Source organism: Phoxinus phoxinus (assembly GCF_949152265.1).
Source record: "Phoxinus phoxinus genome assembly, chromosome: 8".
Classification (NCBI taxonomy): domain Eukaryota; kingdom Metazoa; phylum Chordata; class Actinopteri; order Cypriniformes; family Leuciscidae; genus Phoxinus; species Phoxinus phoxinus.
This window is the reverse complement of record NC_136883.1, coordinates 23,955,727-23,981,539: the sequence shown is the minus strand read 5'-3', so window position 1 is coordinate 23,981,539 and position 25,813 is coordinate 23,955,727. Positions and strand designations below refer to the sequence as shown.

Below are 25,813 nucleotides of genomic sequence, written 5' to 3'. Positions count from 1 at the left end.
TACTCTGACATTGCTGATGACAGTACAGTATCCACAGCGACGCGGCAGCGACAGGTTCTCCTCAATACATTGTGTTCATCCGCGCTGTTTCATGCCGATTTACTACCCACGCACAGTTAATAATTCCGCGAATAACTGCAATTGCAGATTTCGAACAGAGATGGCGACAAAGAGGAAAAACGACGGACTGCAGCTTTAACATTGATAATAATAAGAAATGTTATTAGAATGATTTTTGAAGGATCATGTGACACTGAAGAATGAAAATTCAGCTTTGCAATCACAGGAATAAATCACATTTTACAAAATATTCAAATAGGAAACAGCTATTTGAAATTATAATAATATTTCACAATTTTACTGTTTATACTGTATTTTTGATCATATAAATGCAGCCTTGGTAAGAGACTACTTTCAAAAACACAAGCAAATCTTACCGACCCCAAAACTTTTGACCGGTAGTATATGAAATGAATGTGGGTAGCAGCTCAGATATTTGATTGTCTTTCTAACATTAAACATGAGACTGTTTTGGGATTTTTCCTCAGCAGATATCAGTACATCTGAAGAGCAAACATTTGTTCCCTTTCGTAGGGAACTCGCACTGCGTCGTTGAAAACGACTCTTTGGGGGACGCTCCCTAAGCGTGCGCCTCTGAAGTATGAATGAAACTAATCCAATCCTGATTGGTGTTGCGTCGTGACGTAACATGTGACGGCATAACCGGATGCATAAAAGTGTCGCCGGCGCACACACACATTAGCTTTCGCTCTTCAGCAAGCGCTCTCTGTTGTTGTCTGTCTTATTTGGTGTTGTCTGTCTGATCCAGTCACTGTATTATGGCGAGTGAGCAATTCATTAGATGTGTGCACCCCTGCCCAAAATATATTACGAGTGGGGACACGCATCAGTTGTGTGTGAATTGTTTTGGAGTGTAACACACTCACGGGCAGCTCTCGAGGGGGCTGTCTGTGATCTCTGTGAAACACTCCCTATCAGTACTGCGCTCGCGTTCCCCGTGGTTCAGGTCCCGCGTCCGTTGAGGCGGCGCGGTGACTCAGATCGCGGGGTTCGCAAAGGGATCTTGCAGATGAGGATGAGACTGCTGCGGCACTTTCTCATTCTTCATCTGAAGGTTCTAAGGCTCTCGTTCATGGTGCAGAAGCCCGCGCTGCGGCTTCTTCTGCCCGTGACGAGACCTCGATGTTTGAACTATCTGCTTCCGAGGGAGTGGATGTGTTCAGCATCGAGGCGGCCGGAGGAGCGTGAGTTAAATTCACCAGCTCGCGTTCCCCGCGGTTCGGGTCCCGCGTCCGTTGAGGCGGTGCGTCGACTCAGATCGCGGGGTTCACGGGGATCTTGCAAATGAGAATGAGACTGCTGCGGCACATTCTCATTCCCTATTTGAAGGTTCTGTGGCTCCCTTTCATGGTGCAGAAGCCCGCGCTGCGGCTTCTTCTGCCCGTGATGAGAACATGATGTTTGAACTATACACTTCTGAGGGAGTGGATGTGTTCAGCATTAAGGCGGGTGAGCGTGAGTTAAATTCACACAGCTCGCGCGCGGCGAATCAGATCGCGGGGTTCGCGATAGGATCTTGCAGATGAGAATGAGACTGCTGCGGCACTTTCTCATTCCCTATTTAAAGGTTCTGGGGCTCCCGTTCATGGTGCAGAAGCCCGCGCTGCGGCTTCTTCTGCCCGTGATGAGAACCTGATGTTTGAACTATCTGCTTCTGAGGGAGTGGGTGTGTTCAGCATCGAGGCGGATGAACGTGAATTAGACTCGCCAGCTCACGTTCTCCGTTGTTCAGGTCCGCGACTCAGATCGTGGGGTTCGTAAATAAAATAAATAATAAAATATGAATTTTGCTGATGAGAGTGAGACTGCTGCGGCACTTTCTCATTCGAATGGTTCTAAGCCCGCGATGCGGCTTCTTCTGCCCATGACAAGCACCCGATGTTAAAATAAAAAATCTTCAACATCGAGGCTTAATAGTGTGTTGTGATCCGTGCTGTGGCCAGATGAAAATTAACTGGCCACATGTTAGACAGGAAGCGCTTAATAAATAACTAAGAAAGGAAATAAGTGAACACTTCCTGCAGCAACAATCACAACATCAGCGCCGGAGCTTACCATTTTTATTGATTTATTTATTTTTCCTGACTTGTATAATGAGTTATCTAAGACATGGGATAAACCCCACTCCTTCCTCTAGAGCCCCTCCCTCTGGAGTTTGGCAACAGATAAATTTATCTCGCTCTTTTGATCAGAAGGATGACCTGAGGGCCGTCCTTCAGGCAAGAGGGCTAAAGGAAAGAGGTTCTACCTGAAATAAAAATTAGACCCTTTCCCTCCCCCCGTTGTAGAGCAACTGAGGTTGTTCTCACAGCGGAGCCCTCAGGAAAACTATGTGGTTGCCCGCCGTCCAAGACGCTTCGGGCCACATCAGTTTCCAGCGAACGCATACTGTTGTGTTCGCTCCAAAAAGCTTGAAAAAGGGCATTGACTATGGTTACAAAATCGGTCTCGACTAATCCCTGCCGGTCATCTGCTTCAGGGGGTCGAGAACAATGCTCAAAGAATACCCGAAACCAGCCTCAAGGGGCTGGTTCCCGTAATAGATTTTGTTGACGCGTGTCAAACGCTTACCCAACATATCTGCATGGGTCCTGCGTATAAGCAGGATTGGGTGATGGAACAAAAAGTATACTCTTTACTGGTCAGAGAGGCCATATGATGGGTTCCTCCTCCAGACAGGGAGTCCGGATTTCTCAGCCGGTACTTTATAGTTCCAAAGAAGGATGGAGGGTTCCTGCCGATTTTAGATCTGAGTCACTTAAATCGTTCTCTGAGGAGCTTCAGGTTCAAGATGCTCATCGTGAATCAAATCAGGTCCGAGGACTGGTTTATCACGATAGGTCTAAAAGACGCATACTTCCGTGCTCCATCCTTCCAATATACAGGAGGTTCCTGAGGTTCGCTTTCGGGGGCGAAGCGTACCAAATTCGGGTTCTTCCGTTTGGCCTAGCACTCTCCCCTCACAAAAGCTCCAAGTGTATGGATGCAGCTCTGGTCCTACTGAGGCTTCAGGACATCCTCACACTTAATTGAATCGACGACTGGCCCATTCTGGCTCAGTCTCGAGCAATGGCAGTTCGGCATCGAGATGTCGTCCTTGGCCGTATTCCCGAGCTTGGGGGTGAGACTCAACACGAAGAAAAGCGTGTTGGTACCAGCTCAGAAAACTACGTTTCTGGGCGTGGTATGGAACTCAGATACAATGTGGGCACATATGTCTTCCGCGTGTATCGAGTCCATCTGGGCCATGGCATCCGGGATAAAGCTAGGCCAGGCCATCACTGTAAAGCAATTTCTAAGACTGCTGGGCCTCATGGCAGCTGTGTCCAACATAATACCTTTTGGACCTTCTACACATGAGGCTCCTTCAGTGGTGGCTGATAGCCAAGGGGATTTCCCCAAGGGGGAATCCGTTCCGAACAATCAGGGTTACGCGCCGATGCCTTCGTTTCCCTAATTAATATGGAAGAAACCTTGGTTCCTGTCCCAAGGGCCAGTGTTAGCAGCGTCATGTCGCCGGAAAACCGTTTCGACAGGCGCCTCCTTCACTGGCGTGGGCGCGGTCATGGATGGCCGCTTTGCCAGGGGTCTGTGGGAGAACCATCAACATGTTTGGCATATATTTTGCCTAGAGATGTTGGCTGTGTTCAGGGCTCCGAGGAGCTTCCTCCCAGACATCAATTTATCTGAACCGACAAGGGGGACTCAGATCGCGCCCTCTATACAGACTGGCGCATCAGATTAATCTATGGTCCCAGGGGAAATTATTATCTATTAGAGCAATATATGTCCCGAGGGTTCAGAATCAGGGAGCAGACATCCTGTCGAGGCAGGGGCTGAGGCCCGGGGAATGGAGACTTCACCCAGAGGTGGTGAAGTTGATATGGCAGAGGTTGGACCAATGGAAGTGGATCTGTTTGCGTCTCGAGAGACGTCCCACTGTCCACTTTGGTTCTCCCTCACTCATCCAGCCCCACTGGGGTTGGATGCCATGGTACAGGCTTGGCTGAGGCTTCGCCTGTATGCTTTTCCCCCGATCGCTCTGCTCCCGGGAGTCCTGGAGAGGGTCCGTCAGGAGGGCATCAGTCTTCTTCTGATAGCCCCGTTGTGGCCGGCCCAAGTATGGTTTTCAGACATATTTTCACTTCTGATAGCTCCGCCGTGGCAGATTCCTCTGAGGAGGGATCTGTTGTCTCAGGCGGAGGGCACAATATTCCACCCTCGCCCGGAGCTGTAGAAATTGTGGGTCTGGCCCCTGAGGGGGTCCAGTACCTAGATGCCGGTCTATCAGCTGGGATGGTCAAAACCATACTTTGCTCTAGGGCTCCGTCTACTATGAGATTATATGGCCTCAAGTGGTAGGTTTTTCCACTTGGAGTAGAGAACATGAGTTAGATCCAGTTAACTGCCCAGTGGCTTCAGTTCTGGAGTTTCTTCAAGATCGTTTCTCTGCGGGTCTCTCCCCGTCCACACTTAAGGTGTACGTGGCTGCCAGTTCGGCGGTCCATGCACCACTGAGTGATGGGCCTTTGGGGAGGCACCAACGGGTCATACTATTTCTCCATGGTACATGGAGGTCAGGTCCTTCCTGGGACCTGGTGGTGGTTCTCGAAGGGCTATCCCTGGCTCCCTTCGAATCCCTCCAGTCGGCTTCGCCTAGGACCTCACGTTCAAGATAGCCTTTCTCTTAGCTGTTTCTTAAAATTATTAAGAGAGTGGGAGATCTCCAAGCCCTGGCACTAACGCCAGCTTGCTTGGGGTTTTGCCCCCGGCAGAGTTAAGGCCATCTTGCACCCGAGACCCGGCTATGTGCCTTAAGTGCATTCTAACATGGCTAGGTCCATGGTCCTGCGAGCATTTCATCCTCCACCTCATGTGTCGGCAGAAGAAGAGAGGTTCCTTTGCTCTGCCAGTCAGGGTTCCGAGTATTTACCTTGAGGGGTCCTCTTCTTCGAGGAGGTCGGACCTACTGTTAGTGTGTTTTGGGTCACCTAATAAGGGGCTCCCGGCATCCAAACAAACCATAAGTAGGCCTGCAAGGTGCGCAATTTGCCTTCACCTTTGGCCTTAAGGGCTCATTTTAACAGAGGCATGGCGTCCTCTAGGGCCCTCCGTTCGGGAGTGCCCCTCCAGGAGATCTGTGAGGCAGCCGGTTGGGCTACCCTGCACACTTTCATCAGGTTTTATTGTCTTCACCTCCTTAGTGCGTCTGGCGCACGAGTGCTCTCGTCCTAGCTTAAGTGCCTGAGATCAACTTCACTCTAGGACAGGCTTTTTCGGTGCGTGGCCTAGTGGGTATTCGTTCCCCAAAGAGTCGTTTTCAACGACGCAGTGCGAGTTCCCTACGAAAGGGAACGTCTCGGGTTACGACTGTAACCCTTGTTCCCTGAGGAGGGAACGAGACACTGCGTCGTCTTGCCACGCCCCTTAACGCCTGGGAGCGGCTTGCTTCATCGCGAGGCTAATGTGTGTGTGCGCCGGCGACACTTTTATGCATCCGGTTATGCCGTCACATGTTACGTCACGACGCAACACCAATCAGGATTGGATTAGTTTCATTCATACTTCAGAGGCGCACGCTTAGGGAGCGTCCCCCAAAGAGTCGTTTTCAACGACGCAGTGTCTCGTTCCCTCCTCAGGGAACAAGGGTTACAGTCGTAACCCGAGACGTTCTCCATTTAATCTCATTGCAGTCTAGGAGAAACAACTGAGATGTTGAAGAGATCTCAGTTGTGGTGTTTATGTATGTCAGTGTGTCTGCCCCGGACATCAGATGCATTCGGGAGCAGTGTGTTAGGACACTGCCTCTGTCTTTAAAGTGCTTTAATCCCAGCCCATAATCCCCTGCCCCTGATCTGAGATGTAACTGGGCAGGTGCGCTCCGTCATGTGTGATCAAAGTCTGATGTTCCTGTGTTCACTGAGACAAGGGGATTTGAGTCTGAACTGAAAAATTATTATTTTTTTATAGATAAGAGGGAGGACTGAAGAAACTAAAATATAGAAGTCTATATTTTTTTGTCTCCTTCCTCCCAATTTACATGCCTCTGGGGAGAGTGGATGCTAATCTTGTAACATGCTCTCAGTCGCTGCCCTGAGTACACACACACACACACACACACACACACACACACACACACACACACACACACACACACACACACACACACACACACGCTGCAGGGCACAGTTGAATGACTCTTGGATGCAGGCACAATGTCAGATATCTCCCTGCGTCTCCCCAGAAGAAGCAGAACTCATGTTATAAATAGTCGAATGAGCTCTGAAGGGTGTAGTGACTGATTTTCGCTGCATAAACTGTTACTATTACTGAGCGCTTGCTGTAATTATGACCTAGATTCAGTATGGTTGTATGAATGGCCAGGAGAGGGCGCTGTGAGATGAATACAGGCAGATTCAGACTGTCACACACCACTAGGTATATTTGAAATGGCATAGTACCATACTACTTGTACTACAACTACTAGTATGCAATAGAGCACAGTATGCACAACTGGATGCCTTGCTACTTGTGTGGAATACTGTATCCCATAATGTATTGCACTTAGATTCCATTAGATTGTCAAACCATCATTAAAAAAAAATTGTATGCAAAATATGCCAAATAACCAAAAAATTCTAAATACCGTTATTCCTTCCCAGATGATAACTGGACGCTATTGAATGAGGTCATGTAGCATAAATGTAGCATACCACTATTTAAAGACGGCAATAGTCTTTCTTCCCTGTTGTGACATATATCCGAGTAAAATGGTTTCCCGAACAAGAAAAAAAGTAATACATTTTTTCATGATTCTTTGGTGAATAGAAAGTTCAGCATTTATTTGAAATATCAATCTTTTGTAACATTATAAATGTCTTCACTGTCAAATTTGATTAAAAATACTGAGTGTATATTTCCAAAATAATAATTATTTGGCATCCAATTAAGCATGCTAGTTGTTGGTGAGATCAACAACAATGTATCTTAGTTTTATTTTTTTGCGGTGTATATACTCAGTATATACTGTACAGTATGTAGAAAGCAGTACACTAATATTTAATTCCAAACCACGGCTGTAGGACAGAGAGGAGACACAGAATAACCTCTGCAGTTTTGAATAGAGCAGAAATCCATCAACCCAAAGCATTCGGCAGACTGCCAGTGTAAATACACACATCCATCCAATCTCATGAGTGTGTGCTTAAACTGCTGACACAGAATGTGGTCTGGGGTCAGAGTCAGGGTCGAGGTTAAAGCCAGAGGTCAGGTGACAGATGACCCTCCTGAGGTTTAGCTCCGCGGAAAGTTTAGTTCATGCACCGAGCAGAGAGAGGAAATGGTTTTGCTGATGAAACCTTTGATGTTGTTTTTGATTTACTGTAAAGCTGTATACATACTACATATATTTTCACGTGGTGTTAGGTTGCATATTTGACTCATAGTAGAAAAAAAAACGTTGGACTATTACCCACACACACACACACACCAGGTACATCCATCTTTTTAATGCCTGACGTTGAGCATGTGTGTCTGTGTGAGCGAGAGAGCAGTAGGAGAGGTTAGGGCCGTGTCTCTGACAATGACTTTTGTTTTATTCATTAACCGTTAAAGATGAGTTTTATACAAGGTCCAGCCCAGACACACACTCATAAATCACATTGTGTGTGTGTGTGTGTGTGTGTGTGTGTGTGTGTGTGTGTGTGTGTGTGTGTGTGTGTGTGTGTGTGTGTGTGTGTGTGTGTGTGTGTGTGTGTGTGTGTGTGTGTGTGTGTGTGTGTGTGTGTGTGTGTGTGTGTGTGTGTGTGTGTTCGTGAGGTGGGGGTGTACACCTAATTTAAAAAAAAAGGCTAAAAGGATAAGTGTGTGTGCTTGTGTAATTGATGCCCTCTGTCCTGGTGCATCTGCCAGAGTGTAGCATGTGTCTAAGAGATGCACCATGATTAATAATTACCACAGGCAATGCTCCAGCTACCACAACTCCTCTCTCGCACACATACACAAATTTAGTTCATTTTGCTTCGTGTGTCACGAATGTCAGTTTTTTTATATGGTCTCAAACTGTGTTTTTTTGTTTAGTTTTTAGAAAAAAGCAATATCACATTCCTACAATTAGCACAGCTGGGATTTGGCTCATGTTGTTCATATACATATAGCCGTACTGTGAAATGTTGGATACATTGTGAACTTTAGTGAAGTGCACGTAAAAGAAATTGAAAGATTTAAAATAAAAATAAAAATCTGCAAATGTTTTAAAAACAATTCTGCAAATTTGTACACACTTTTTTAATTTAAATTGTTTTATTACATTTTATATTAAAGAATTACAGTATAAATGTTTAAATTAACACTTTTAAATTAATACTTAATTAGTGAGTTTACATGAACTAATAATGAACTGCACTTCTACAGCATTTTTAAAATCTTATTAAAGTTAATTACAACAGTTACTAATACAAATTAAAAATCGAAAGTTGTATATGTTAACATTAGTTAATGCACTGTGAACTAACATGAACAAACAACGAACGACGAATAACTAACGTTAACAAATATGAACAAAACACTAGCAAATGTATTGCTCATTGTTAGTTCATGTTAGTTAATATTAACTAATGTTAACAAATGAAACCTTATTGTAGAGTGTTACCAAGTATTCATTTGGATTATAATTATAAATGTATTATTTTTACATTTTAATATTTAAAATGTTTAATGTATTAATTTATTTTTTTAAATAAATAAATATTAAAATCTACTTTGTGACAGAATATTGATTACAGTAAATTTAAAACATTTCATTTTATAGTAACATTTACTTACAGATTTGATGCAGCAACACTTTAACTTTAAAATCATCTTTAAATGAACATCGAAAATACACGAACACTGAATAGTTTAAAAATCAAGCTTTTAATATTGTTTATATGTCTATATGGTGTTTTTAATATGGTTTAAGACAAGCCATGTGCAAATCCATGACAAACACCACTGCTCAGTTTTTCTCCTTAAAACTGCAGTGAACCAAAGACTTAAAAACGCAGTTTGAAATCACTGGTGTTTCTGACGTCACAAAACTACCTTGTAACCAATCGCTTCAACATGTGAGTGAGTGGAGGCGGGGCTAATTTTCATATTCATAGAAGACCGCATATACTAAATGAGGCAAGGGTGTAGTAGAGTTACATTAAAGCTGCAGTCCGTCGTTTTTCCTCTTTGTCGCCATCTCTGTTAGAAATCTGCAATTGCAGTTATTCGCGGAATTATTAACTGTGCGTGGGTAGTAAATCGGCATGAAACAGCGCGGATGAACACAATGTATTGAGGCTGCCGCGTCGCTACTGTCATCAGCAATCTCAGAGTATACTTTTTGAAAGTGTCAACATTAGAATTTTCATCGGAAAACAAGTAAGTAACATTCGCTTTTGTTCTGACCAAATTCGGGGGGTGGGGGGAAGCATTGCAGTGGGCTTTATCATGCTGATTAAATCTAACGATTGCTTATATCACGTCAAAACGTGAAAAATATATTTTTTCTGTAGCCAATCTGAAGTCCGAAGTCTTTTGGGTTTTACAACTGGTGAATCTCCCGTTGTCCCTGGTGATTGTCGCTTTAAACTTTCGGGATCCGCCATACCAAGTGCTAAGCTAAATCTCCACCTCCATCATCCACACACGCTAGCCGGGGACTCCTTTTCTCTGTGTACAGAAGTGACGTAATGACGCAAAGACATGCTCGAAATTCCCGCGGAAATCCACCAGTACCACTGGAATTAAAATCATTATTACAAGTTTACCGTTTTGAATCGAGGTAAGGCAAGCAGATCGTTTTGAACACTGGCTGGTTACGTTTTTTTTCAAAAATGTCTTTTTTGATATTTTTAAACCCAAAAAAGTGCCGGACTGCAGCTTTAAAGCTATTTTAAGGAATTAAGTTTTTTTTTTTCAAGGAAAAAAACATTTAAATATGTCATTTGTGTAATCAAAGATTAGATTTAAAGGATCAAATTATTGACTACAGGGGGACTTTAAGATACATTATTCCCCACATAGAAAAAAACCCAATAAAACTGTCCGGTTTGACAAGCACTCTCATTAGGGACAAACTTTGCATTTCACTATAATTTTCTTCAGATCTCCTAATGAACATAATTGTGTAAATTAAATCTTGATTTCTTTGCTCCCTGTGGAGGACAGCAACCTGAATTTATAACAATTTATCTTTTTTTTCTCAGCATGAACATTATTAAACTGAAAAAATACCTCGTTCTTAAAGTGATAGTCCACCAAAAAATAATAAGTCATTTACTCATCCTTATGTCATTCAATTTCCAAACCTGTATAACTTTCTTCTGTGGAGCGCAAAAGAAGATGTTTAGAAGAAAGTTTCAGCTGTGTCCATACAACAAAAGCCCCAAACAATATTGAACCCCATTGACTTTCATTGTATGGACAAAAAAGTGAACTATCAGTTTTTGGGTGAACTACACCTTTAAGCTTAGTGTTGCAAAGAATTTTTTGAATAATGCTCATGATATTATACTCATGAAGGTAAAATCCTGTTGTTCCGTTGGGCGTGTTGGGAGAATGTGTGTAAGTGAGGTCAAAAGCTGGTCTGTGTTTTGAATGGTGTAGAGATGGGGTGGGTGTATTAGACACTCCCCCTTCACCAGATCCCTCACGCATCTCTGGTTTTATTCATGGGTCTTGCTCATTGCTCATTACTCTATAACGTGTGCGTGTCTGCCTGCAGGGAGGGTGTGCGTCACCCTGATACAGATCACCTGGAGATTTGATTGGCAGGTCCCTGGAGGTATCATTTTCCGATGGGACACCCCACTGATCTACAGTGAGAGTCTTTGAAATTGAAATATGGTAATGCAAGACGAGTCCAGGCTGCCCGGGCTGACATTTTCATGGCTGGTTTTAAATCTCACTCTCTCTCTCTCACTGTCTTTTTTTCTCTCTGACACAAAAAGGCCTTTATAGGAAACCACTGTCCGGCTCAAAAGACAGACAGGTATCCCGACATTAAAAACGACAAAAGTTCAGCAGAAATTAGCATATTTATTTTGCCAACAAAGCTTTTTTATCAGCAGTTACTAGACATTACAGACACGCCCATGTGAGAAGTCATCAAGAATGCAGAAGCTCAAGGCATAAAATGTGAGTATTTCCCTCATTAGGAAAGCTCAACAGGGGAGTGAAGGTAGATAGTAATAATGGACACGCACACACCTGCACCTGCTCATTAAAAACAAGAGAGAATGACAGATGGAGGAAAAGAAGGGTGCTGCACAGATGATAATGAGGTGTTGCGGGAGGAGACAGGCATGTTTTGTATAATAATATATAAATGTATCATGGTTTCATGATATGTGGGAAAAAATTGAGTGGCCATGAATGAATTCCCTCTTTTAAAAAATTTGTGGCCATAATATATATATTCATTTTTGCCATCACAGGAATAAATTACTTTGAAATATAATAAAATAGAAAAGTCAGATTAAATTGTAATAATATTTAGCAATATTGCTGTTTTTACTGTATTTTTGGTCAAATAACACAAGTACACAAGATGCGATTCATTTTGAGATTGACATCACTTAAAGGAATAGACTTCACTTAAAAATTGTAATTCTGTCATCATTTACTCTTTGTTTGTTTCAAAGCCTGTATGATTTTCTTTCTTCTGCTGGACATGAAAGAAGATATTTTGAAGAGTTGATGGACCCCATTGACTGATCTGATCATGCTGGAACTTGCGGTGCCCTGGGAAGAACGTTTTGAGGAAGCCAATGAGAGTAAAGTACCAGGAGTGCCGGGAGAGAGGCTGGAAAACCTTCTATGAGGCTATAGCAGTCGGCTGTAGAGGCTTTGCAGGACGTTCAATTTGCAAAGTCCTCAGTTGTTTGGGTGTTACAGGGGCGGCCAAAAAAGGGCCATTCAATCCGTAAAGCGAAGCCGCAGAGAAGGCCACAAGGTGGCTTTGGATTAAGAGGGCTGATCCGTGGACTGCTACTGGGACGCAAGTCGGGGTTTGATCAACCCCGGCTGGGTCGCCTGGGTGAGGGTGTATGATGTTACGAGACCCCCCAATAATCCCAGGATACATCACTGAGGATACGTCCCAGACTGCATAGTTTTTTTCCTACTATGGAAGTCAATGGGGTACATCAACTGTCCGGTTACCAACATTCTTCAAAATATCTTTCTTTGTGTTTAGCAGAAGAACGAAATTAATGCAGGTTCGAAACAACTTGAGGGTGAGTAAATGATGACAGAATTTTAATTTTTAAGTGAACTATCCCTTTAAAGTAATGATAACTTGCAGTTCAGTAAGTGAGTCAGATGTTGATTCAGCCAGTTTATTCAGTGACGGATTCGTCCGAGTGATTTAAACTTGTAACTTTATAAGTCTTTTGAACGATTAAAAGAACTGACTTGAGTCTTTTGTTTGTGAATCAGACAACGATGGTTGCACTGTATGTTGTTGAATCACTAAATAATTGACTCATAAGAGTCATTTGTGAGTTAATGGAACCCCATTGGTCAGAAGAATTGAGTATACGCTATATAATAGCATTATGGTCTTTTCTTTCCTCAGAAAAATGTCATTCCATTCAAATTGAACGTGATGAGACGGAGACTTTTTAGAGTTGCAGCCAAAACGCACTGATGTCACTGTGCCAAAAAGGCATGCGCTGCAAATTGCGCAATTGTCACAATATTTAGAGTGGGAGCTTAGAGTCTGTATAACAGTTATCCTGGAATGAAAACCACAAAATCAAAATTTACACTGGCTGTTGGGGAAATATAATAATTATAATTACTGGGTGTTATCGTTCAGATTGAAGTTAAGAGTAATGGCAGATGAATTGGCAGCTAACTTAAGTCAAACCTGAGGTTCAAGTACTGATATGAAGCAACAGCAGATGAAGAGATAAAAACTGTAATTAAGTGTGTAGAAATGTTTCCTTTGAAGTCTATGTGTTGACATCCGATAAAGGTTTTTCACACGCATCCATACTGAGATGAGATCATCCATCTATCTATCTATCTATCTATCTATCTATCTATATATCTATCTATCTATTAGGGCTGCACGATATTGAGGAATAATGCGATATTCGATATGTGATACGATAATGCTTAAAGTGTGTAAAATAAACTTAAATTATCTTTAAAATGAAGTTAAAATTATATAACCTACATACGTGTTTCACATTCTTTTCGTGACAAGAAATCATCCCTACAGCTTCTGAAAGTGAACAGCAGTGTTTTACTGTCGCATAAGAAGTGTTATTTTAACATCTCCAGAAACCTCTCCTCATTACATACTTCATTTTACTTCATTTATAAGTACATGAATTATAATTGTTGTTTCTGTTGTCATTGTCATTATGCAGAAAATTTGCATCTGTTTGGTGACTCAATGAGATTTTAGGTGATCATTATTGAATATTTAATTGTCAGTGTTTTGCTTGGATCTGGCTGTATAGCTGGAGGCACAATTTATGCACACACTTAGGGCGATTATGAACACTGATCCTTTGGTTCACCTCATGCATGAAATTGGTTTATGTGATTCAGAATGTCGCTTAGATGAGTTAAAGATCGGATAAACACACACACACACACACACACACACACACTTTATCTCTCTTCCACTCGTGCAGTTATGCAGTCAAGAGTGTTGTTTCTGTGAAAGGTGGTGGGTCAGAATGCACTATAAATTGGAGTCAGAGTTTTATGCCGTGTCTTCTATGGTTTTCAGTAATATTATGTGTATTACATCTGAAGTATAAATGATGATTGTATAAATGACAGTATGAAGTATAAAAGACATATCATTGTAAATTCATTTACGTATAGATTTTTTATTTACATGACCATTTTGCATTTTTAATTTTACATTCCACTCTACATGTTTGCGTTTGCTTTAAAATTCACATTTGAAATTCTAGTTTACTTTACATTTCATGTTTTTGAATTTACAAAAAATTTAAATTCGGCTTTACATGACTCTACCTGCCACTTTACATTTCAAATTTAATTCAAACATGCATTTGACTTTGTATTCTGCTTGCATTTGATTCAATATTCCAATCCACATTTGACATTACATTCCATTGTGCGTTTTTGAAATGAAATTTGAATTTACACACTCTACAATACACATGAATATACACGTTAAATGTATATTCCACTTTAAATTAGATTTTACATTAGCTTTACATTTTAAACTTAAATTACAAGTCATGATTTAATTCACATTCTATTATGAATGCTTCTGAATTTATATTGTGCTATATTCTAGCGTGTGTGTGTGTGTGTGTGTGTGTGTGTGTGTGTGTGTGTGTGTGTGTGTGTGTGTGTGTGTGTGTGTGTGTGTGTGTGTGTGTGTGTGTGTGTGTGTGTGTGTGTGTGTGTGTGTGTGTGTGTGTGTGTGGTGGTGTTAAAATATTTTACCATGTCCTTTGGGAGTCTCCTGACATGCTCCTGCTGTAACTTTAATGCCTTTTTTAAAAATAACCCAGACTGTTTAATTTATAAGAGGATCCTTGAGATATTCTGGAGTAGATGGTGTGTGTGTTGGTGTGTCGTTCTGAATTATGGCTGTCCTCAGTATAAAACTGGGCTGAGTTTAGTAGGGCAGAAAATGCTGACTCGTGACTCACCGTACTGCGTCTTTATCAGAGAGATTCACTTACATGTTCCCATCGATGGTGTGTGGGCATATGTACAGTATATATGTGTGTGTGTGTGTGTGTTGGAGAGAGAGAAAGAAACAAAAAGCTCTATATAGGTCAGAGAGCCAATGCTGACTCAGGTGTAAAAGTAGAGCATTGTGGGTAGTAGACAGTGATACCGTGGTATAACATACAGGCAGATTAAGAATAATCAGTAAGAATAAACTGAATGGAATGAAAGATAGAAGACTGAAGGAGTGTGAGGATATCGGTTTACACTGCTGCAGTCAAGGTCACCTTGATACACAGAGAATACAGAGAGCTCTTTATTACACAAACACACACACATACAGTGAGGAAGACATTTTCAAATTCTGTGGTTTGTTGACTGACATCACATCACATAATTGCACATCACAGAATACTTGATTACAATGTTATTTCTGAGTAGTGGGTGACTTAGAAAGCACATCATGTTAGAGTAGGTTAAGAGCAATTGAGATGCAAACCACTTAGTGGACTTGTGATTTAGACTCTTGACCTCAAGACTATTTTAGGGGTTAAAGTGGACACACATAGTGCTTAATCCTGTTTTCAAGGCATGCAAACTGAGAGTGAGAGAAAAGGAGCTAAAAGATGTATGCATGGCCTCAATATACAGTATATCCATTATATATTTAATTTATAATGGTAACACTTTAGTTTAGGGTCCAATTCTCACTTTTATCTAGTTTCTTGTTAGCATGCATATTACTAAGATATTGTAGCACATATTCATTTCTTATTCTGCATGCCTTAATCCTACACAATCTCTAAACTTAATAACTACTTTACGAACTATTATTTAGCAGTAATTTGAAATGTATTGAAGCAAAAGTCATAGTTATAGGACTAGTATATATATATATATATATAGTTATTTATATGTACACATACAGTATATTTATAATTTTTGCTAGAATCCTCACAAATTTGAATTCCATTCTGAAGTTGCTGTCAGTGCAAACACTGAGATCTTTGTTGGCAAAATTGTCTGTGTGTATGTGCCAGTGTAAATAATGCCCCACCTATCTCAATGTAGGAGGACAAACACTAAATAGATGGATAAAATGAATCAAACAGAACTGATGTGAGAGCGTGTTTTGGCCCTCTTTACTCCTGATGTCAGTGGGCGAGCATGTGGTTGTGTGTAAATGTCAGGCTGATAGGGTTCTTTGGCTGAACAATGATTAGAGTTACTTAGCGTTGTGGAATAAACCCCTAATAAAGTCCCTTAGACTTAAACTCACTTGTTAGTTGTATAGGTAAAAATAAATATATATAAAAATAACAACAAATATGTACAGCAGTACCATAGTGGATTAGGGGAGTGATGTTTGTCAGTTAAAAAAAGCTGGAAAGAGGCTTTAGGTCAGGACTAAAACGGATCACCTAAGTCTTTCTCCTCTTGTGTGTGTGTTAAGCCTAGAAGAGTGTGTGAGAGTGGCTGCAGGTCGTGTTTGCATGTGCAGTTGTGCACTGAAGAGTCTGGCTGAGAAATGTTGTTTCTGAACCAAAAACTAGACTGAGTTGCAAAGTTCATTTGCGTCTGAATGGATGTGGACAGTCAGAACATGGTCAGAGCGCTTTGGATATCTGACAGACGGCTGCGTTTAATCAAAAAATGAGCTCTGGTCTGGTGAGGATGTTGACTGTGACATTGAACATGAACAGCAGGAAGTTTGAGTCATTCCCAGAGCAGAATGAAATAATTCATGTGACAGTGAAGAAGAGTGTCTTCCTGGACTAAAAACTAAACTTGGCCATGTTCTCATTTATGGTAAGAAAGCATTTTACAGTTAAACTAGAAAAGTGTGCATACTTGATTATGCCTATAATTAGCATCCATGCAAATGAGTTAAATAAATTATAAATAAATTATTGTTGGCACTTGGCACAAACTATTTGAACTGGAGGCACTGGAAATCGTAAATAAAGTGTAGCACTGAAAAAAAAATTACATATTTGAAAGTATCTTTTTAAAGAAGCACATGTTTTAAAATAAGTGTTGCTTGCCCATGCATACCATTATGCTGATGTGTTGTTGGTGGATGCCAGAGTTTTGCCCTGCAGTTAAGGTGTGTATGTGGTTTTACCCTATAGTATATCAACTTTGCATTGATATACTATAGGGTAAGTTATATAGGGGAGTTTTGTTCTAAACCACATAATTATAATAAGCATGAGAATTAGTGATGTTGGTTTGTTTACTTTTTGAAATATCTAATATGCACAGAAATACATTTGGATGTAATCACTTTTGACCTCTGCAGATAAGTTGCCTCAGCAGCGTCAACGGTCATTATCGACAACCAGACTAAACCTTGTGGGGTCAAGGGGTCAACAAGACTTCAATGTAACAAATTGTCTACTTTAAGGTGTGTGTGCGTGCGTGCGTGCGTGCGTGCGTGCGTGCGTGCGTGCGTGCGTGCGTGCGTGCGTGCGTGCGTGTGTGTGTGTGTGTGTGTGTGTGTGTGTGTGTGCGTGCGTGTGTGTGTGTGTGCGTGCGTGTGTGAACCTGTCATTTTCATGGAGGTCATAGGTCAACACTCTTACAAGTCAGTGTTGCGCTTGCATCAGTCATGTCGTCTTATCTGGTCATTTGTGCAGTTATCACACTGAATATTACCTCCACCTGTCCTTAAGAGAGAGTTTAATCTACTGCTGGCTGTGTCCCTCATAATGGGATTGGTCTGCAGGCCTTCAGCCATGGTTAAAAATGGGTTGACATGGACATTACCGTGTAAAAGTTTGGGGTCGGTAAGATTTTTCAAATGTGTTTTAAATAAGGCTTTAATGCTCACCATGCATTTATCTGATCAAAAATACAGTAAAACATTAACAACTCAAAATATTATTACATTTTAAAATACGTTTTTTTATTGTAATATATTTTAAAATGTAATTTATTCTTGTGATGCAAAGCTGAATGTTCAGCATCGTTACAGTGTCACATGATCCTTCAGATTCTAATATGTTGATTTGTTGCTCAAGAAACATTTCTGTTTATCAATGTTGAAAACAGTTTTTGCTACTTTATATTTTTGTGGAAACTGTGAGACAGTTATCAGGATTCTTTGATGAATAGAAAGTCCAATAAACAATTCATTTGAAATACAAATCTTTTTTTTTTTTTTAAAGTCTTTACTGTCACTTTTGATACATTTAATGTATACTTGATAAATAAAAGTATAGTAAGTTAAAAATCTTAACTGACCCCAATCTTTGACCCTTTATCCTAATGTCCACTATAGCCACACTGGAGAATGAAACACACTCCGCCGCATTTTGTTTTATTTCTGGCACATTGTATCGTGTAAAATTTAACTTATGTCGACTATCAGTTTTAAGAGTGAAAAAGGTTCAATTGTATTCAGATCTAAACATGCCTCATTGCAGTTAAAACAAGTGAATACTTTTCCATGGTATTTTAAGACATGAGGACATGTGTTTCTATGGTGTTTAGCTCTATAAAAAGAAGCTCTTTTAAAACGCTTTTAAAGACCTCTGATCATTTTTCATTATGCAGAAGATTAGGTTTAGTGTGAAGGTTACATCAATGCATGAATTTCATGTTTGATCATTGATTCAGAATATGGCCGCCTCATCTTCGGGAAGTTTTTTAAGCTTTGCATTTCACAGGATAAGGCCTGTTTGATTAGTCAACAGATGTTAGCATCTGTATGTAAGTGTGTGTGTGTTCTCTGTCTACACTTTAAACTTGTGACTCAAATGGAGTCATATCCTGCTATTTATAATTACACCCCTGTGTCTCTTTATATCGTCATTCTCTCTCCCCCTTATATTGAGAAGACTAATCGCATTGCATGCGACGTAAACAGTGGTAAACTCTCGATCGCTTACATAAGTTGGAGAGACTCGGCACATTGCCTTGTTTTGTGGACGGGGCATCACAGAGACATTCTTGGCCCTTCGTTAATGGGCAACACAAAGCCACATTGATCAGAAGGCCCGTGTGAATGAGACGGGCATTAGACACAGACACTCTCGCGGGTCCTCCTCATCCTCATGGGTCCCGGTGCACAATGGGGTCTACTGTGGGTCCACTGCCTCCAGGAAGAGGCGGACACACTGTTCCACACACACATAGACTGTTGGTCATCCTCAGTAATGAAGTTTTGTCCTTATGTGAAGTTAGCTGGCCGGTCTGTTCTTGTCTCAGTGATGTCCTGCGTGTGAAAGTGTCACGGCTGGAGGAAGACTATGAGCGAACTTGGGTGTCATGTGGTTGTCATACGGTGCAGTCTTCCAAGAATTGAGCCAAAGAAGGGGAGGTCTTCATGTGGATGTTCAGAAACGCATAGTTAGAGCTATTTTCTGGATCTGGAGTCCAGTTTGACACAATCTGATCCGGGACGGACCTCTGAGGAGAACAGTCAAGAGATCTTGTGTTTGGTGTGGTCCTCTATGATCCAGATATCTTTTGGCTGTTATAGAGAACGTTGATTAAAAGAAAGGATTTAGGACATTGCATGTGGATATGTCGACATTCCAATTATGGATGTTAAGATTTTTGGAAACTGGATGTCCATTTTGGCTGTAGTGCGCAAACATTTTATGTAAACAACCTTGTTTTCTTCGTATTTGAAGTTATCACCAGTTTATGTTGAGTTAGTTGACTGCATAAGCCATCATGACACTGGCAGCAAGACTTGATGACCTGGAAACAACTCTGGAGCACATGCTAATGGACGTGTTTGTAAGTCAAATTAAGTTATTTTTCTCTTTTTGTTTCTTTCTTTCTCCACTACACTTAAAAATAAAGGTTCCACAAGGGCTTTTTACATTGATGCCGTAGAAGAACCCTTTTGGGTTCCTCAAACCTTTCTGTTTATAAATAAATAAATCAAAATTCTTAGTGTGAAGAACATTTGAACAATCTGAAAAATCTTTATTCTTTATGGAACCATATAGGCCAATAAGGACACCTTTATTTACCTTTTGTGTAACAAAAAAAATGTGCAAATGGCAAAAATATAGTGACAGCTCCATTAAATTCTTTGAAGTAACTTGGAATAACATGTAAATACCATGTCTGTTTATTTTTTGTTTACTATAGTTTGTATAGTTCTCCACAAAATTTAAATTATGTGCATATATATACGTATGTGACTCTGGATCACAAAACCAGTCACAAGTAGCTCGGGTATATTTGTGGCAATAGCCAACAATACATTGAATGGGTCAAAATTATCGATTTTTCTTTTATTCCAAAAATCATTAGGATATTAAGTAAAGATTATGTTCCATAAAGATATTGTGTACATTTCCTACCGTAAATATATAAAACATTTATTTTTGTGAGTGAATGCAATGCAGCACAATCGTGAACATAAATGGACAACTTTCAAGGCGATTTTCTCAATGTTTCGATTTTTTGGCACCCTCAGATTTCAGATTTTCAAATAGTTGTATCTCGGCCAAATGTTGTCCATAACAAACCATACTTCAATAGGAAGCTTATTCTTTTTATTTTTTTTATTATATTATTTATAATCTCAATTTACTTGTGACTGGTTTTGTGGTCTAGAGGATGGATACCCGACCCGAGCCCGACGGGACCCGCCGGTACCCGACGGGCCGGGCCGGGTTCGGACAGATATTTAGAAATTATGTTCGGGTTCGGGTCGGGCTCGGTCACATCAGCGCGATAAGGCATTTGAACATTTTAAATTTAAAACAGCTTATTATGTAGGTAGCCGATGTGCCTGATGCTTTCACTTGATGCAAACGTTCGTTTTTGTGATTAAAATACATGTAAAATATTACCATAACATCCGTCTTCCTGTGTGCGGACATTTGTTTATGTAGCCGTGACAACGAAACGCGTGCATAATGTGCGCGTGCCTGTGTTAAGAGCGCTTGTTGCTCTGCGCGCTGATGCGCTTGTCCTGTTGACATTTCCGATTGCCTTCCTACAGTTGCTTAATAAAAGCGGGCTTTCCACACAAACAAACGTACAATTGTCATTAGTATGAGAAAAAAAATGGGATTTTAACTGTCGGGCTCGGGTCGGGCTCGAACATAAATATCTTTGTGCCTGTCGGGCTCGGGTCGGGTTCGGTTACTGCTCTGTCGGACGCGGGCCGGGCTCGGACTGAAAAAGTCGGCCCGATCCGCACTCTATTGTGGTCCAGGGTCACATATTGTTATTCATTAATTTTGTTCCAATCTTTTTGACTTTCCATATTTTGTGGAACACAGCTCATTTTCTTTTCCAAACAATAAAAGTAAATGGGGCCCAATAATATTTTGGACCTTAATTGACTTTTGCTGTATGAACATAAACAATTCTTGAAAATATATTTTTTAACGTGGTCCACAGGAGGAGGAAAGTCATACAGGTTTGAAAAGAGCATGCATATTACTAGGATATTGGCTGTTTATTATACTTATTAATGCCTTATTCTGCATGACCGTATTACCGGTACATCCCTTAATCCTAGCCAATGCCTAAACTTATCAACTACTGTAACTACCGTAGTTAATAGCTAGTTTATAGTGAGAATTGGACCCTAATCTAAAGTGCGAATTTTCATTTTGAGTGAACTATTGCTTTAGAGTTTGAGTTGTTTCTTCCATCTGATCTTGGCTTTTGCTCAAACGTGTGCTTCACCTGTGACTGCAAGGTGATGAAAATGATGATGCTGATGAAAAAAAGTTTATGCTGAAGTTTCACTTCTGTAAATAATTTAATCATCTCACCTGAGTGAGACACCGCAGGCCTGACAGACTTTCGCAGTGCAATCTGGTTGGTTGTTTGTGTGTGTGTGCGACTGTACATGTGTGCCAGTTAAAGAAAAACTGCTGTAAATTCCATAATTATGATTGCACTTAATTATGATTGAGTCTGAAACACAAATTTTAGCCTGGTGGACAATAAAACAAGTGAATAAAACACTTTTTGCTTGGTGGGCTAGTAAGCAACCTCTCAGAATAGTATAGAAATGCCCTGTAAACATCCAGATCTCCCTATTTTGCACTCTGAAGAAAATCTAGTTGTCTGTGTGAGTAAATAAAAGACAACTCATGTTTGAATACAATAAGCATGTCTTTTTCCTTATATTTCTGTTGAATGACTTTGACAATAATTAGATGTGTGTATCTCTGTGAGCTGAACAGCATATGTCTCTCATCTAGAGCCTGCAGTGCCTTCAGGAAGTCTGAGAACAAAGCTCTGATTATTTTTACCCAACCGGTTTATAATCCCTTTATTTTAATCTCCTGACGTAAGATATTTCAACTATTCCTCTGATGTTATTTTTGGAAAAGATTCATTTTGTTCCACAAAAAAAAGTTTGATTTCCGTGAACAGTCTGTCACATTAAAAACTGGTTTTGGTGATGTGTGATGTTCTATTGTCAGATCTTTTAGGAGCAAATAATGAAGGTTATTTTCCCAGAGATGTATGCTGTCGGAAGCATTTTATGTAAGGGTGTGATGTAATTGGACTTAGAAGTAAATAAGAATTTGAGGTAGATGCTCTTGAGTTTCTACCTTATGATATACACTCCGTTCAAAAGTAGGGGTGTTTTGTGCTATCCTGGCTCGGCTGGCTGCATTTATTTGATCAAAAATAAAGTAAAAACAGCAATTTTGTGAAATATTTTAACCATTTAAAATAATCATTTTCTGTTTTAATACAGACTGTTTTAATACTCCACTCTTCAGTGTCACATGATCCTTCAGAAATCATTCTAATTTGCTGATTTGGTGATGAAGAAACATTTCTTGTTGTAGTCACTGTTGAAAACAGTTGTGCTGCTTACATTTTTTGTGGAAACATAAAAAAAATCAGGAGTTTAGAAGAATAGCATTTATCTCAAATGGAAAACTTTTATAACGTTATAAAACTTTCCTTGCTTGCATCTGTTAGGGTTATGTTTAGTTCTGGTTAATTTGATTGTTTTAGTTTGGTTTCCCCGGTTACCATTTGCCTGTGTTCTAGTTCCTTGTTAGTTTCCATAGTTTACTCATCTGTTTCTAACTACTCACCTGTTCCCAGTTCCTCTGATTAGTCTCCCTTTGTATGTAAACCCTTAGTTCCCTTTGTTCAGTGTTCCGTCTTGGTTGTGCTAAGCTTATTCCTGTGATCTCCTGCGTGTTCTTTGTTACCTTTTTGGATTTATTAAAGTGATTTTGTTGATCTCCTTCATCTTTGTGTGCTCATTACAGCCACAGCGTTACAATGTCCTTGCAGAATAAAAGTATTTTTTGTGTTTTATTTTTTTCCAAATGGCAGAGGGCATGGCCAGTAGTTTGTCGCTTGTCACCATGGGAACAGTGGGGTGGTGTAAAGGGCATAGCTGGCCATGACTCCATTTTATTGGCCCTCCATCACACACACAACTGCACAGTGTGTATGTGAGTCTCCCAACAGTAACAACGTCCAACTAGAGGAGAGGGTGAAACCGGCCACTATAAAGAATGAGCGATAAAGCCCATTGTGTATGTTTGTTTGGCTTTGGCTCGTGCGTTTGGCAGCGCTGCAGTGTTGTGATGTATTCAGTGACTTCTATTGTAAATGCACCTCACACACACAGCAATTGTCCCAATGTTTCAGCCTGAAGAAACTGCAGGTTCTTTCTTTCATGTTTCCAGCTCACAAAGCAATGGCACCCAGTATTCAAACTTTCCACCAGGGACAAAACAGTCGGTCCCTCTCGCTGTTGTGGTTTATTTGGTATTTGAATAGGTCTTTCGTAGATACTTGTGTGCCCTCGTCATGTCTTATGTAAGACGTTTTTCAGTGCATGTACTAGTGAAGGGGGCGACTCCCATCATCCCATGTATTGTCTCGCAATGATGTTTCTGTCACTTTGATATTTAAAGATTTAAAGGGGCCATATCAAGACAAACAAGATTTTCCAAGCTGCAAAATCTTTATTTATTGCAATTGTGCCTTTATATCTTACAATATGAATGTTTATCTCACAATTACAAACGTATGTCCCATTTTTTTATTTTTATACTGTAACTTATAAATGCAATTTTATTTTCTGTGATTGTAAATGTATATCTTAGACTGTCTTGTATTTCTTAAAATTACAACTTAATTTCTCATAACCTATCTTACAATGACATTTTATCTCACAAATGCACATTATTTCCCATAATTGTTACTATTTATATCTCACGAATGCTACTTTATTTCCCATAATTGACTTTATATTTTAATCAATTACCTTATCTTACAATTGCGACTTCATTTTTCATAAATCGTACAATTTTTACTTTATATCTTATAATTTACATTTTTATTGCACGATTGCAAGTATATTTTCCATAATTGCAACTTTTATATCTCATAAACTCAACTTTTTCTTTTCTTTAGTTTTAACTTTGTGTCTTACACTATGACTTTATACTTTATTTCTCATAACTGCCTTATATCTCAAAATCTCTCAAAATAATTTTTTCTTGTTTAAAACTTTGTCACAATTATGTATTTTATGTTTTACTCTGAAGTAGAGACCGTTTTCAATAGAAGGTGAACTGAAAAGATAATATTCAACTACAATATGACTTTGGGTGCTGAAATAGTCTTTTAGCCGAATACCTTTACTGAGATTGAAGAAAAAAAGAAAAAAGAACACCAACACTAAAATGCTATAAAACCATAGAATACGGCTCATTTTCTATAGTGAATATTTGAATATCCTTTGAATATTCTCTCCCGAAACAAATCAGTATTTCCAAAAAGCATCTGCAGCACTTGATTACAGATATGTGCTTTATTTTAATGAGGAAAATTAAAGTGGCTGTTGATAATTTATAGACTCAATAACCCCAGGAGCGTTATCAATTTGCTTCACTGAAGTGAATTATTTCATCATGCCCAACAAACCCTTGCTGTCGGCGCTTGTGTTTTCCCTCTTTCTTGTTTCACTCTGCGTTTCAGCCTCACGCTTTCCCACGGTAAGAATAAAAAAAAAACTCTCCTTCTCCGTCCAATTTGCTTCCGTTCGCACCAAAGTAGGTCTTGGTTCAAACCTCTGAGAAGAGCGTTGGTGTGGATAGATGTTATTTTTTGTGTGTTTGTGTGTGTGGGGAGGGTTTCGCAATAATTATGGAAATTTATGAAAACTGGCTCTGGATAACAGCCACACAGACTGCAATGGACGCCATCTGAGACACACACACACACACACACACACACACACACACACACACACACATACACACACAGTGCCATGGGCTAAGATTACAGGGTGCTGTGTAAACAGGGTCTGGAAGATCCCCTGCAGTCCCAGAACAGAGGCAGAGCTCCAGAACTCCATTAGAACATCTCAGCAAGACTCGAGCAGCCTCCCCCATCCCCTGCCATACACTCTCTTTTGTGTTATTGAGGGTGTTTAGAGGTTTTATTTGTGTTATTATATTGGATACATTGACTTAGCCAAACAGTAAGGTGGTGACAGGTTCATTTACCATGTTTTGAATGGTGGCATGTTCACCTACGTATTTGCTAAAATGGCCTGCTGTGTCGGAGAAAATGCTCACGCAGGTGTGTATACTGTATACATGGTATGTTTGTGAGTTAGTACCCGTACCCCCGGGCGTTTTATCCACTCTCGGGTTGTATTAAGAATGTCACGGTTACACAGGAAGTAATAGCTTGGTTTATGGTGTGTGAGTGGGGAGGGAACCAGCTCACACGTTGTGACAAATTTGATCAGTTCCCCTGTTTCCCATCTTGGCTTACCACAAAGGCATAATTTAGCTATAAAGAACTGTTTCTCTATTTCCATAATATAAGGCAAGTGTGCAAAGAGCTGTCCAAACCCTCGGTGACTTAGCAGTACGGTAAAAATAGAAACGGTTTTTAATATTCCTAATCTAGAGCAGCTACTGAATGAATGATGCTGAGCGGGAATTAGAAGGAAAGCTCCGCTCTCGCTCTCTCTCTCTCTCTCTCTCTCTCTGAATAATTAAAGAGAGGGAGGGGGTGAGCGGGCCCCCCAGTAGTGCCGAACGGG

At 40.3% G+C, this 25,813-nt stretch overlaps 1 protein-coding gene across 8 annotated transcripts in view; it reads left to right on the top strand.

The window, feature by feature from the left end:
• Nucleotides 1–25,813, top strand: part of frmd4a (FERM domain containing 4A) — a 167,927-nt gene that overhangs the window by 52,806 nt on the left and 89,308 nt on the right. The window contains exon 1 of one of the 8 annotated variants that reach the window (XM_079620349.1): nt 11,943–12,347. The exons of 4 other annotated variants lie outside the window; for them this stretch is intronic. In XM_079620349.1, coding sequence (XP_079476475.1) covers nt 12,324–12,347 — 24 coding nt within the window. In that variant the 5' untranslated portion in view covers nt 11,943–12,323. Of the gene's footprint in view, nt 1–11,942; nt 12,348–18,983; nt 19,534–25,813 lie in introns of those variants that run through there. 3 more of the 8 variants (XM_079620348.1, XM_079620362.1, XM_079620361.1) reach the window with 3 other exon arrangements.